Raw genomic sequence first — 14,030 nt, 5'->3', positions numbered from 1 at the left:
CAAATGTCCAATATTTTTATATGTATATAATGATGCAGGATTTGGAAACGAGTAAACACTTAATAGAGGGGGTTGTTCCCGTTTTGCACACATTTGAAAATAAGGTATCGAAAAAATGTGTGCGAAACGGGAATTTGACCAGGTGAGACTATTGCTCAATTGCAATCACAATTCCTGCGAGGGAAATCACACCTATTGTTCTATACCCAATTATCAAATGTGTGCAAAACGGGAACACACCAATAGAGGACGTATAAAATGTTCATTGTTTACCTGTTCATTTCAAACAGTCAAACACCTGAAGGCGCGAACCCTTCACACCTGCAGGGTGGTGTGTGCGTATATATCCTGCTTATATAAGATCGACTGGCAAAATTAATGTTGAAATAATAAAAAAACCCAGGTTTATACTGTTTTTAATGTGAGATTTAACTACATGTAAAAATTATGTATTTTCATTTAATTTACACTTCGTGATGGATGTTTACGAACTCACCTCGGGTATGTACTCCTTTTAAAGAATTACAAAACAATACCTTATTTTATAACAAAAGAATCGAAATTGAAAAAAAAATACAAAATACAAAATAATTAATGAAAAAATATATACCCCGGACCTTTTATGTTAGGCGGACCTTTTCTTATACGGGTCGGACCCTTTTAGAGCAAAGGCAGAGCTCAAATGTTAACATTATGGGTCCGCCCCGGACAATTTTACAGGGCGGACCATAAATTATACGACACCCGTCACTTAGATTTTGAGAATTTGGAGCCCCTGTATGCATGAGATTCTGTTTTCGTTGATGTGGATCGGGATTTCTGTCACAAAATGTAGCACCGAACTCATGACAAAAATGCCCTTAACAAGTAAGAAATGCCCTACAAATAGAGTGTCAATATACCGGTATATGATTATAATCAACCCGTGTTTAGAATGTACTGTTATTAGCTCTGTGGGACAATAAGAAACCGATGAATACACCAATAGATTTTTTTTATGACAATTCGATAGAAATTTTAAAAATAATTACATACATTCATTAGGGTTAAACCTGCGTACACTAATTAGGATTGTATCTGATTTGTTAACGTTACAATAGAGACCCAGATGGTACAGATTGCAAAATTAATACATTCCATCTGGTAATTATAACTTTTCTATATATATATACACCCATTTTCATGGACGTTATGAACTCCTAGGCATTTAAAGCAGAGAGGAAACACTGTTTTTGTGATTCTGTACTGCATACTAACAGTTACTTCACAAGAAATGAAGACAATGTTAAATACATGAAGGTATATATAACGAAGAAACGATTTAAGATGAATTCTTCGACAATAGTGCGAATTCAAAGAATCTGTCTTCAGTTATATGTTTTAGTTTTCTATTCGTAAAAAATGACAACCGTTGCTATATGACTACGAAGGAAACATTAGGGAAAAAATAAATAAATGTTACTTTGAAAGTTACTTGTCTTAAACATAATAAGGTCATAAATTTGTTCCTATTTTGGAAAAAAACCTGAATTTTTATTTTCTACTAATCGAGGCCTTGTTTTGTCTTTATTGTAGCGAGGTCGCATAATACGCAACTCGGTCTTGTTAATTTTACATTCAATGTGGTTTAGTTAAACAGCTATTGAATTAATGTTTGATGTACTGAGTGTAAATTGCTAGTACCAATGACAAACCTTAGTAGATCAGTGTAATAACTGTTAGTAATAGATTGATACTTATAATGGATATTTGATGAAGGTGACTTTTCTGAAATACACTAGTACATGTACCTCAATGTTCCTTAGCGAATACTAAAATTAAGCTAAATAAATCATAAGAAGCAAAATAAAACGTGCGAAAAAACACCTCTATTTCATTAAGATATTCCTGCTTTGTCAATTCACAAATGTAATTACAATTTAAACTAATGGGTCGTCATGACAAGACCTGAGCCCTGGGGGACAGAGAGAAATCAAATTGTTTTAATAATTGATTATATATAAAGAGTCAAAATACCGGTATATGATTATAATCAACCCGTGTTCAGAATGTACTGTTATTTGCTCTGTGGGACAATATGAAACCGATAATTACACCAACAGATATTTTTATGACAATTCGATAGAAATTTTAAAAATAATTACATACATTCATTAGGGTTAAACCTGCGTACACTAATTAGGATTGTATCTGATTTGTTAACGTTACAATAGAGACCCAGATGGTACAGATTGCAAAATTAATACATTCCATCTGGTAATTATAACTTTTCTATATATATATACACCCATTTTCATGGACGTTATGAACTCCTAGGCATTTAAAGCAGAGAGGAAACACTGTTTAGTGATTCTGTACTGCATACTAACAGTTACTTCACAAGAAATGAAGACAATGTTAAATACATGAAGGTATATATAACGAAGAAACGATTTAAGATGAATTCTTCGATTTAACAATAGTGCGAATTCAAAGAATCTGTCTTCAGTTATATGTTTTAGTTTTCTATTCGTAAAAAATGACAACCGTTGCTATATGACTACGAAGGAAACATTAGGGAAAAAATAAATAAATGTTACTTTGAAAGTTACTTGTCTTAAACATAATAAGGTCATAAATTTGTTCCTATTTTGGAAAAAAACTGAATTTTTATTTCCTATTAATCGAGGCCTTTTTTTTTATAGCGAGGTCGCATAGTACGCAACTCGTTCTTGTTAATTTTACATTCAACGTGGTTTAAACAACTATTGAAATAATGTTTGATGTACTGAGTGTAAGTTGCTAGTACCAATGACAAAACTTAGTAGATCAGTGTAATAACTATTAGTAGTAGATCGATACCTATAATGGATATTTGATGAAGGTGACTTTTCTGAAATACACTAGTACATGTACCTCAATGTTCCTTAGCGAATACTAAAATTAAGCTAAATAAATCATAAGAAGCAAAATAAAACGTGCGAAAAAACACCTCTATTTCATTAAGATATTCCTGCTTTGTCATATAAGGAAAAAGGAAAATAAAAAAAAACGAGACACGATTTCGTTGCGAGCAACGAGGAGGTCTTCCGTCTGATTTTAGAATTTGAGATATATGTTCGATCTTGATTTTACTATTTAACAGCTAAACATGATTTAGAATAGAAAAACAGGGTCTACATTCTAAGGGTCAGATACTATTTTGTTTCAGGGATAAGAGCTTTGTTCAACAAGTGTTTAGAAATTCGTCACCGTTCTTGAGATATCTGAGGAAAAAAGTTTTAGAGACCAGTCCCTTATAATTATCTCCTTATTGGAGCCGCTGAACTAAATTGTGAAGGTTGCATTTTGTTAAGTACATCATTTTGAGCATCTTTTCTTCTATACTGCATTTCAAAATATTTTCCTTTTTGAGATAAAGGTGGTCATAGTTTATGGACTCTTGACCCCTAAAAAATCCTTATTACATAACATATGAGTAAATCATTGCATTACTTGGATACATAACTGTAAGATAAACATATTTGCTTGTATAGCCTTTCATTAAATTTCCCTAAGTAAAGAGCTACAGATGAAAGATTTTAGAGCCCTTTAGTTTCCTAATTTGAGGGACCAGCCCCTTTTTCTTGATATCAAATAAAAGGTCATTTAAATCTCAACACATTTTGTTCAACAACTGTTTAGAAATTCGTTACCGTTCTTGAGATATATGGGAACGAACGTTTTAGGGGCTGATCCCTTAACTCCTTATAGGGGCCATTTATCGAAATTTTGAAAATTTCATATGATTTAGTACATCATTTTGAGTGTCTTTTCTTCTTTACTGTATTTTAAAATATTTTTCTTTTTTGAGATATTGGTGATCAAAATTCTGGAATTTTGGCCCCTAAAAACCCCTTATTATGTAACACATGATAAAATCATTACATTGCTTGGATACATAACTGTAAGATAAACATATTTGCTTCTATAACCGTTCACAAAATATCCCTAAGTAAAGGGCTACAGATAAAAAACTTTAGAGCCCTTTGGTCCCCTTATTTTAGGGACCAGCCCCTTTTTCTTGATATCAAATAAAAGGTCATTTAAATCTCTACACATTTTGTTCAACAACTGTTTAGAAATGTGTTACTGTTCTTGAGATATATGGGAAATAACATTTTAGGGACCGATCCCCTAACTCCTTGTAGGGGCCGTTTAACGAAATTTTGAAAATTGCACATGATTTAATACATCATTCTGAGCATCTTTTCTTCTATACTGCATTTCAAAATAGTTTTCCTTTCTGAGATATTGATGATCAAAATTCTAGAATTTTGGCCCCTAAAGACCCCTAATTACGTAACACATGATAAAATCATTTCATTGCTTGGATACATAACTGTAAAATAAACATATTTGCTTCTATAAATGTTCACAAAATATCCCTCAGTAAAGGGCTACAGATGAAAGACTTTAGAGCCCTTTGGTCCCCTAATTTTAGGGGCCAGCCCCTTTTTCCTGATATCAAATAAAAGGTCTCGTAAATATAAACTTTTTTTGTATTACATGTGTTAACAAAATATTTTTCAGAAAAGAGATAAACTAAGAAAACCATGAAAAATTACGACGTTATTTTAGTCTCAATTTTCGGGACCAGGCGAGCTTTAACGCCTTTTGAGCATGACACATATGAATGCCAAATTGCACATCTACAATCTCTTGTCTACAATCCCTGAAAGTATGAACTCTATATCTTTTACCGTTTAGGAGGAGATCCCTGGACAAGTCTACCCTCATCTGAAAATCGCTAAAACGTCATTTTCTCAAGAACGGAAATGACGTCATCAAAATAAAAAAATGTATATTAAGTTCGGATTAATATCTATTATATCTGAAAGTTTCACGAAAATCGGTTCAGCCATTTCCGAGAAATCGCCTGCACAAATTTTGTAAGAAAAAAAAATAATAATAGGGAAAAAGAAACCGAACGAAAACAATAAGGTCTTCCGTTGGAAAACGGAAGACCTTAATAGAAATAAGGAAAAATACATAAACACAAAATATTGGAAAAGACCAAATTTTTTAAAGTTTTCTGAACTCATGACTAATTGCAATTGTAAATCTCTAAGAAATTTATGTGTATTTATTTCAAATATTTTTGATGTTGTCTGCTCTTCTTAGTTGTTTTCCTATTATGATCCTTTATACTAAAATCTAACATAAGTAGTGATTCTATAATCTGTTCTTTTTTATTTATATTTTTTCCCTGTATAAAAATGGACCTGTTTGTATGTACCTCTGACGATTTGTATTTGTGTGTATTATATATATGTTCCTCTTGTACCAAATTATTTGGTTTGAGTGAATAAACTGAACTTGAACTTGAACTTGTCAATTCACAAATGTAATTACAATTTAAACTAATGGGTCGTCATGACAAGACCTGAGCCCTTGGGGGACAGAGAGAAATCAAATTGTTTTAATAATTGATTAGATAAATTACTGCTGTAATAATCTAGAGTGCTCAATTTCTACAGAATAGAGGACAATACAATATTGGACAGTCACTAACTAAACGGGTAGGTGTTATTTCTTTGTTACAAGTACATTTTGTCAAAAATTGGCCACCAGATTTCATGAATTTTTATATTGGCCTGTGTTTTAATATGATAACGTTGATACATGTAATTTTTCGGCCTATTAAAAAGTTAATTGGCATAGCGTATTGCAATTTTTAAATTACAATTAGAAAGAAATAGTCTGTCACAAAATATCATTTTTAGAAAATTTCTAAAAGTCGCTTCAGTCTGCTGGGGCCATGTTCTGTAGTTGGATCGTACGGACACATTGGATTGCATTCTATGTAGTGTTGACGTCACAGGAATCCTCCAACGCGGAAATGACGACGACGGGTAACTTTTGCTACAGGACTTAATCATTTTTTACGGCTATTGAATAACCAGAAATAAAAAGCAACATCAAAATAATAACTGATATAAAGATTGTAGAATATTAAAAAAAAAAGACACAATGTACATGTATTTATACAGTATTAACTGCTCTGAAAAGGAATTTAACTTCACTTTATTCACAAGAAAATGTTACAAAAATAATCCTTACAATGATTTTTTTTATTTAAATCCCAAGCCATGAAATTCAGCATTGCACTTCAGCTACACAAGCAATAGGCTGTTTAGTTTAAACCGTAACGGTTAAATTTTACCAGTATTTGGAGTGGTAATATTGACTTCAAATAAGAATGAACCCATATATCTGATCACTTATCGATTGATTCTTATTTGAATCACACAATATATTTCAGTGGATTGCGATTTTTCCAACGACATGTGCAGTTGGAGGAGTTTGAAGGAGCATGCGCGTGATGACGATGTAAAGTTGTTATGTGGGCGGGGTGGGAACGCCTCAGACTGCCTAGCGTCCACCAATTATATCACAAGAACCTGGTCTAGACTCAGCAATGGGGATATAGCGGAGGGGGAAATTACGGCGGGTAAGGATCGAAAATACATTAAAGGGGCATGGTCACGATTTTGATCAAATTCTATTTTCAGTATTTATTTATTTTCAAGGCTTTAGGAATGCATGTCTAGTGACCAAATGAAAGTTGAGAGTCAGTCGTAGAGTTTTATGAAGGATATAGAGCTCACAGTTCTTTATCATCTAAACAAGGCTCGTGCCCTGTTTCTGTTGAAATATGTTCAATATACCCGTAAACAATCTCTCTTTTTTGCTGATTTGTCTACCTTCTTATTCATTTTATTAAAGCATAAATAAACAGGTCGGAACGTTTAAAATTTTCATTTTAGGTCTAAAACTGGAATTATTACTTCAACATTCAAAATATAATCAAAAGTTATGTTTACGTAGCAAAGATTTGTAAGCCCTGAAACTCGCTTTTGATATAACGAATGGCACTCGAATTTTAGTTGTCTAATAAAAATGCCATACCGAAGCATTGTAAACTTCAAATTCGAAAAAAATAAGTTTTGAACAAAATTGTTACCATGGTGGTATACTTAGAATTTACGGATGAACTCGCTGAACACTGCCATTGTATGAAATAAATATATACCGGTATAACGTGTTGTTCTATTATCAAACATCAAAACAGATGTTACAGTTTATGTTTCTGGGATAATTATTATCGTATTTTGTGTAACTTTATTATCTATTGAGGTTCATGAATGAATAATTGGTGTTGGAAATAAAGTGTAATTTTTCCTTTGTTAGATTTGTGTTTTTGAAAATCATCTATCATTTATCAAGTACTGAAAATCAAGAACATTATAAAAATTTACATTTGCAGAGTTAGGAAATTTCTCTGGCATTTTGGTTGGCTTTGTGGACAAAGCACTCATATTCCCAGGGTTGAATTTTGAACACACCTCCTACATTGTGAGCGACAGCCTACCAATCAGCACCCGCCCAAGAAGTATTCGCTACAACTACTATATCTACGGCAGCGCGGTGCTGACAGTATCTTATTTGACCGATATCTCCGTATACAATAGTAAAATCATTGCTGTACACAGTAGGAGTTCCATACAAAACAGAAATATAACATCTGGATGCGTGGATCTACCTTTTAAATTCGATATCAAGGTAAAACGACCCCCACCCCCCCCCCCACCCCAAAAAAAATACTACACACATTTTGAACTTATCATAATGTGCTGGATTTTAATTTATGCCAGCTCTAACAAATTAACACTTTGCGCCACATAATATCGCTAGGATTTTTTAATACATGTAACAGCTCTGAAAAGGAAATGGAAATCTATGTTAAATGACAATTTTACAGAAGTAACACCTAGATTAAGATATAAATATATTTAATTTAAAATATATTTAAAACAGTCATTTTGATTTTATTACAATGCATTCGGATAGATGGTACTAACTTATTTATCATTCTTTTTTATTTATACTTCCAGATAGTATTCCGGGCATTATTTGAAGGATGGAAAACGAAGGCCGTCCTACTGTCTGATGTGTTTGTTGAATACGGTCTCTGTAACGATATGACCATGTATGGTAAGATGGATGTTTTTTCTATAACGTTTTAGATCTTTGCGTTACATGGTTTTTATGTTAGCAAATATCGTTTGGTGGCATATTTCTGCCACCACGTGATTACTATAGTATTTCGACCTGTCAAATTATTATGTCGATTTGTCAGAAAATAACCATAGTGACTAGAAACTAAATATTTTGTTATTTAAGAGTTCTTGCCTCTTACTGCCATTCACATATCATCTTGTTGATGTTAAGATCTGACAAGTCGACTTAGCGATTATTAATCTTATTTGGTTTTTAAAATTTGATGTTTTAAATTTCCGTCATTTCTTTTTTCTTGCCGAAACAATTGAGTACGTACGTTTAGAGGTTTGATACAGCATCAAGAGGCGTTTATACGCCTCCTTACCAATAATCTAGGTATAAAATCAACACATGATAACAAAATGGCCGCAAGTTTGAAGAAAATAATCATTAAAATCATTAAGTCGACTTGTCAGAAAATGATGCTGACTTGCCAAATGTTGTGTCGCCCTGATAGAAAATAATGTCGACTTGTCCTGTAATTATATCAACTTGTCAGATCAAGTCTCCAAAAAGATCTGACACATTGATATAATATCTGAAAAGTTGACATAAAAATCTGACAAGTCGACTTATCATCTGACAATTAGGTGTTGATAGAATTATGTTACCAAAGATGTCAACTGGATTCTTTCGTATCTTGCAAAAAACAACAACAAACCTTTGCAAACAGTTTTCTGCATCACGAAAGCAATATTACCTTATAGTTTGTTTTTCATTGATTTACATTGATTATTATTTTTTACAGAACTAACAAAGTCAATGAAGGAAGCAACACCTCTTTTCCCCCAAGATCGACTTCTGTCTTCGAAAAATGCAACCTTTTCTCATCTAATTGATCAGAGAGACTCCATAGACCTTTCTCTGTGCCCTTCTTGTAGAAACCATGACTTCAGTATTTTTGCAGACCCTCTAACTGAATGTTACTGTAAAGTGAGAAATGACGTATGTGTCTACTGCACATGCTCCAATATAAGCACCTTTATTTCCATTCGAAATTTTCGTTGCAGTTTCTTTCGTTTAAAAGCTAGAGATAATCAGATAAATGTAGAATTTCTCAACAGCAGTATCGGCGATATGTCACTCAGTGTAGGCTTGGATAACTATCTGCTTTTTAACTTTAATGAAACGCAAATAACTTCCTTTACATCAGTTGTTATTCGTGGATCATATCATTTTATTCATATTTGGGAAGGTATTCTCAACCTCTTTCAGTCTCCATTTGATTTTTACGTCGTAGGCAAAATGAGGAACTTTTTGACTCATTACAGCGTGACAAATGATGGTTTATATCTCGCGGAAAACAATTTTGAGGACGTCAGCAGTATAAATGTTGAGTCTTATGCGAAGACTCGAGTTTCGACTAATTTTAGCAATTGTAATATTTCCGAGCAAACACCCATTTACATCGAGTCTAAAATAGTTGATTTGAGCAGAAACCGGATCCGGTTTTTCTTTGTGAACTACAAAATAGAGGTTTTATATATTCAACACAATTTGCTCGAAGCTGTTGTGCAAAATGACGCTACGAAAGAGACTACTTATTATCCCCTTTCTATCTTAGATATGTCCTTTAACAGCATCAGGAAGCTACAGCAAGAAGATTTTAAGTACTACGTGTTGTTGATAAGCTTAAATCTCTCTGGTAATCAAATACAAGATATCGAGGAGAACACCTTTTCCGACTTATCCATGTTAGTTTCCATCGACTTATCTGGGAACAAAATTTCCGTTATCCGCAGGGAACATTTCAGGTCACTTGGACAACTTCAGTTTGTGTATATTCAAAAGAACAACATCTTTCAAGTTTCCAGTGATATATTTCACGGCCTAGTAAGTATGAAATATCTACAAGTGGAATCGTTCTCAATCTGTTGCGTCAAACCACAGTCACTGTACAACATAAAGTGCGTGGCTCCTTCTACTGAAATCTCATCTTGTGATCATCTGATAGCGGTTCCCATTCTTAACGTTGCTATTTGGTACATGGCCCTCTTTGCTTTGTTTGGAAACATCATCGTGATAATTTATATAGTTTCTTCTTTGAAGAAGAAAGTTTCTATTACCTATTTTATCCTTACGCTGAACCTCAGTTTTGCTGATCTCCTAATGGGAGTTTATCTCTTCATCATTGCTATGGTTAACTTGAGATATACAGGCACTTACGGTTTAATGGACTACACGTGGAGACATAGTTTGCTATGCACTCTGGCTGGTATCTTAGCAACGGTTTCCAGTGAGACGTCAGCTTTCATTGTTTTTCTAATTACCGTTGACCGTTTTCTAGCCATCAAGTATTCCATTTCGGAAATTCGTCTGACGAAAAGAGGAGCTATTGGACTATGTGCTTTTATTTGGCTTACATCATGGCTTTTGGCAACCCTTCCACTGCTGCTTTACGAAAACTTTTATTCCAAGTCCGGGATTTGCATCTCGCTGCCACTCTCAGTTTTAAGAAAGACTGGATGGCGATATTCAATGATAATCTTTGTGGGTCTGAATGCTCTTCTCTTCATCGGAATTCTTATTGGTCAGATTGCTATATTTGTCGAAGCACTAAACGTAGGAAAAGTCGTTAGGACCTCTAAAATACGAACACGAGAGATTTCTTTGGCTAAGACCTTGGTAGCAATAATCGTCACAGACATGCTTTGCTGGATCCCGATTGGAGTCATCGGTAAGAGAGAGAGAGAGAGAGAGAGAGAGAGAGAGAGAAAGAGAGAGAGAGAGAGATTTAATTGAATAGATGCAATTGTGTATAAATCAACAGTGTTGTCTTGAACTCACAGGTTTACATGCTTTTTTTTTTACTCCGAACCAAGTAGAAATTGAAAAAACACATATGTTGATTAATATAATGTATTAGATAATGGAAAACGAAAAGATCACTAATTTCTGAATAATTCTGTTAAACATTTGGTGTTTCCGTTTTAATTTATACCTCGTGTTGTACATGCAATCTTACCGTTAGTTCTAGTTTGGGTTTTGTTTTAAAGTTGGAGATTGTATGATTTTAGGAATGGTGACTTTCTATGGTGAGGAATTCCCCAGTGACGTGTACGCTTGGATCATTGTTCTTGTGCTTCCTGTTAACTCGGCCCTGAACCCCATCCTCTACACAATGACTGCTGTCATCAGACAAAAGGTACTATGAAATCATTAAAGATTCGCGGTGACCCAATGCTCATGGGTTAAGGTATCCATCACCATATAATTCACATCGATTTAAAAACAAATTTTGTCAAAGAAATTACCATACTTTATCGCAATTAATTTTTTTTAGAGTATATCAGATAGAATTCGCAAGTTAACAGCTACAATAGATTATTGAAATACTTTTCATTGAGTGTACTCTAAAACAGCTGTAAGATCGTTTTAAATAAAATTTAAATTGGATCAGAAGTACTGAATAAGCTTCCGATGAACCTCTAAATGCAGTTGTCCAAAAGAAATAAAAACCTTCTTTAATGATCAAATTTTGTTAAACATGCATATAGATGACTGCATGGAAGAATCTACATATGAATTTTCATAACGGTATTCGGTATAAATTCAGTTTCATAGATCGAAATTTTTTCCATTGTTTCAATTAAAGCATTTCCTCACGTTATTGACATCCATTTATGTTGCAAAGGTACGACGTGTGAAAACCATTTCATTTTCTCCATCTTTGAAATATACCAGTACATGCACACGTCAAATCTTTTCCTTAAGATGATGATAACAACGTGAATCATATTATCTTCAGAACTTTGTATATAAAAAATATTAGACATATAAATTGATTTGTATCTTAATCTATCTTATCCTTTTAATTGTATTTTGATAGAGACAATCTCACATTCATCGACTGACTCAAGAAAACCTTATCCTGAGAAAACAGTTGGACACATTGAGGGTGAGGCTATATTTGTGCAAAGTTTGAGAATAATTGCTGATGCACACCGTTGATATTCACAATTTCCTTGTGTTTTTCTTTTTTTTTTCTTTTATAGAGTTCTATTTCATCGGCTTCAACAAGGCGTTAGAAACATTTTGGACTTTGGACATTTTCCTTGCGTATTGATGATATATATATATATATATATATATATATATATATATATATATATATATATATATATATATATATATATATATTCATTAAGTGAACACTGCTGGTGATAACCAGTACGTTATACACTTACAATGACAGTTTTTTTTAGCAATATTTGCTAACGTTACATTTTGGAAATTACAAATTACATTGCATTTTTACAGTATATCACACCTGCTATATGCAAACATTCTCCATCTGTATAGAATTTTGCCTGCATATCATTGTAAAACGTCGTTTTCATTTACATGTATCTACAATGTACATGAATAAAGAACAAATAATTTCATATTTATAACGAATAGTCGTCTCCATTTTAGGATCATGATCACGATTTGGGTCAACAATTGTTCTCCCGTTTTCAATGTTTACAATTCTTTAGGAAGACATTTCTAATGGACAATCAAAATGGAGTTTCTGTGGTCGAGATATAAGAGAAATACAGACCTTCTCATGAAATACGAAACATGAAACATGAAATATTCTATGAATTGTGAGCTCTGTATCTCGCTTAATAAAACTCGAGGACTGTTACAATGAACATAAGATTTAGAACAGCCCTCGTGCTAATGAACGGGTTACTTCCCTATTACATTTGTTTATTTTATCAGTGTTGTCTTTTTTCTTGCATGGAAGAGTATAATTAAACACGTATAATGGTTCTGTAGTGTATATAAAACTATAGAAATAAAAAAAAAAAGTATTAGTACAATAAAAATGAAATGAAAATTCTTATTAAGTTATTTATCATTTTTGTCAATTAACTTGAACAATATTTAACACAACTCTAAGTCGTACTAAATTATAACTGAAGATGAGATTCATGTATATAAAACGTTTGAAAAATCATGAAACTTTTTAAAAAACTACTTGTAAAATTTAATGCATGCTATTGAGATAATATTTTCTGTAGCTGACATGCATACATATATTTACTTTTTTGCATCCATTTAAGAAAATAAAGTGCGAGAAGAAACTTGATTTAAACCCGTTCTTATGGTACAAAAATAGAATTGGGATGGGAAACAAGTTCCCTGCGAATATTTAGTTCTTCCTGGAAAGAACTTCTGCAAAGAGTAAGAGTAAATGCTTGTCAAATTGTTTTGCAACATTTATTGCTAGGACAGACAGACACTTTTCGTCATAGCTGTTTTGCCAATTAAACGGCGATGTACAGTTAGTGCTAGATCATTTCTTGTTTTTATGTAGATTTGAGATGTCTATATATATTTGTTTATTCTTAGTCGTGTACTTCACAATTATTGATTATGGCGCCAAATGGTGCACATGATATGGTCTTTAACCTTATGCATTGTATCTAAACATTATTTCTCACACTTATAGTAATTTAAGGATGACGTTTACTCAGAATGAAAAAAAAATCCACTGATGATAATGAAAAACCATATATTGCGTGTTATAGACCTTTGCTTGTATTGTTATTTTTCACTTTCAGAAAAGTAGGTCAATGACCTAATTTTTGAGTTAATGGCCATTGAATATTTATTGAAAAATCAAGAAAAATCCCATAAAATTTTACACTACGATTGAGATTTTCTTAATTATAAAAATATTACAAATAATAAAACACTTTAAAAAATAAGATACAGTTTATGAATGGTAGTGGCACTAAATAAGTACACAGCATTAAGATTTCAGCAACAATTTAAAAAAATAATCCAGTCCGAATTTCCTCAAATCCCTACCCATTTTTGATCCAATTTTACAAAAAATTGAATGATGATAATACAAAAACATGTATGGTATTGAACTACTTATATTGACCTTATTCTGTTGGCATAAAATTTATATGAGGTCAATGATCAAAATTTTGAGATATGGTGTCTTTTAT

General features: G+C 32.7%; 1 protein-coding gene across 1 annotated transcript; it reads left to right on the top strand.

The window, feature by feature from the left end:
* Positions 1-5,509: 5,509 nt before the first annotated feature.
* Positions 5,510-12,150, top strand: LOC128160234 (G-protein coupled receptor GRL101-like). Its single transcript, XM_052823531.1, has 9 exons — positions 5,510-5,540; positions 5,745-5,873; positions 6,284-6,472; positions 7,289-7,584; positions 7,917-8,016; positions 8,831-10,759; positions 11,100-11,227; positions 11,912-11,980; positions 12,078-12,150. The coding sequence occupies exons 2-9, from the start codon at positions 5,780-5,782 to the stop codon at positions 12,108-12,110; spliced, it is 2,838 nt and encodes a 945-aa protein (XP_052679491.1). The 5' UTR covers positions 5,510-5,540; positions 5,745-5,779; the 3' UTR covers positions 12,111-12,150.
* Positions 12,151-14,030: the final 1,880 nt, after the last annotated feature.

This window comes from Crassostrea angulata, chromosome 8 (assembly GCF_025612915.1).
Source record: "Crassostrea angulata isolate pt1a10 chromosome 8, ASM2561291v2, whole genome shotgun sequence".
Classification (NCBI taxonomy): Eukaryota; Metazoa; Mollusca; class Bivalvia; order Ostreida; family Ostreidae; genus Magallana; species Magallana angulata.
Note: the sequence above shows the minus strand (reverse complement) of the source record. Positions and strands in the feature narration are given on the sequence as shown.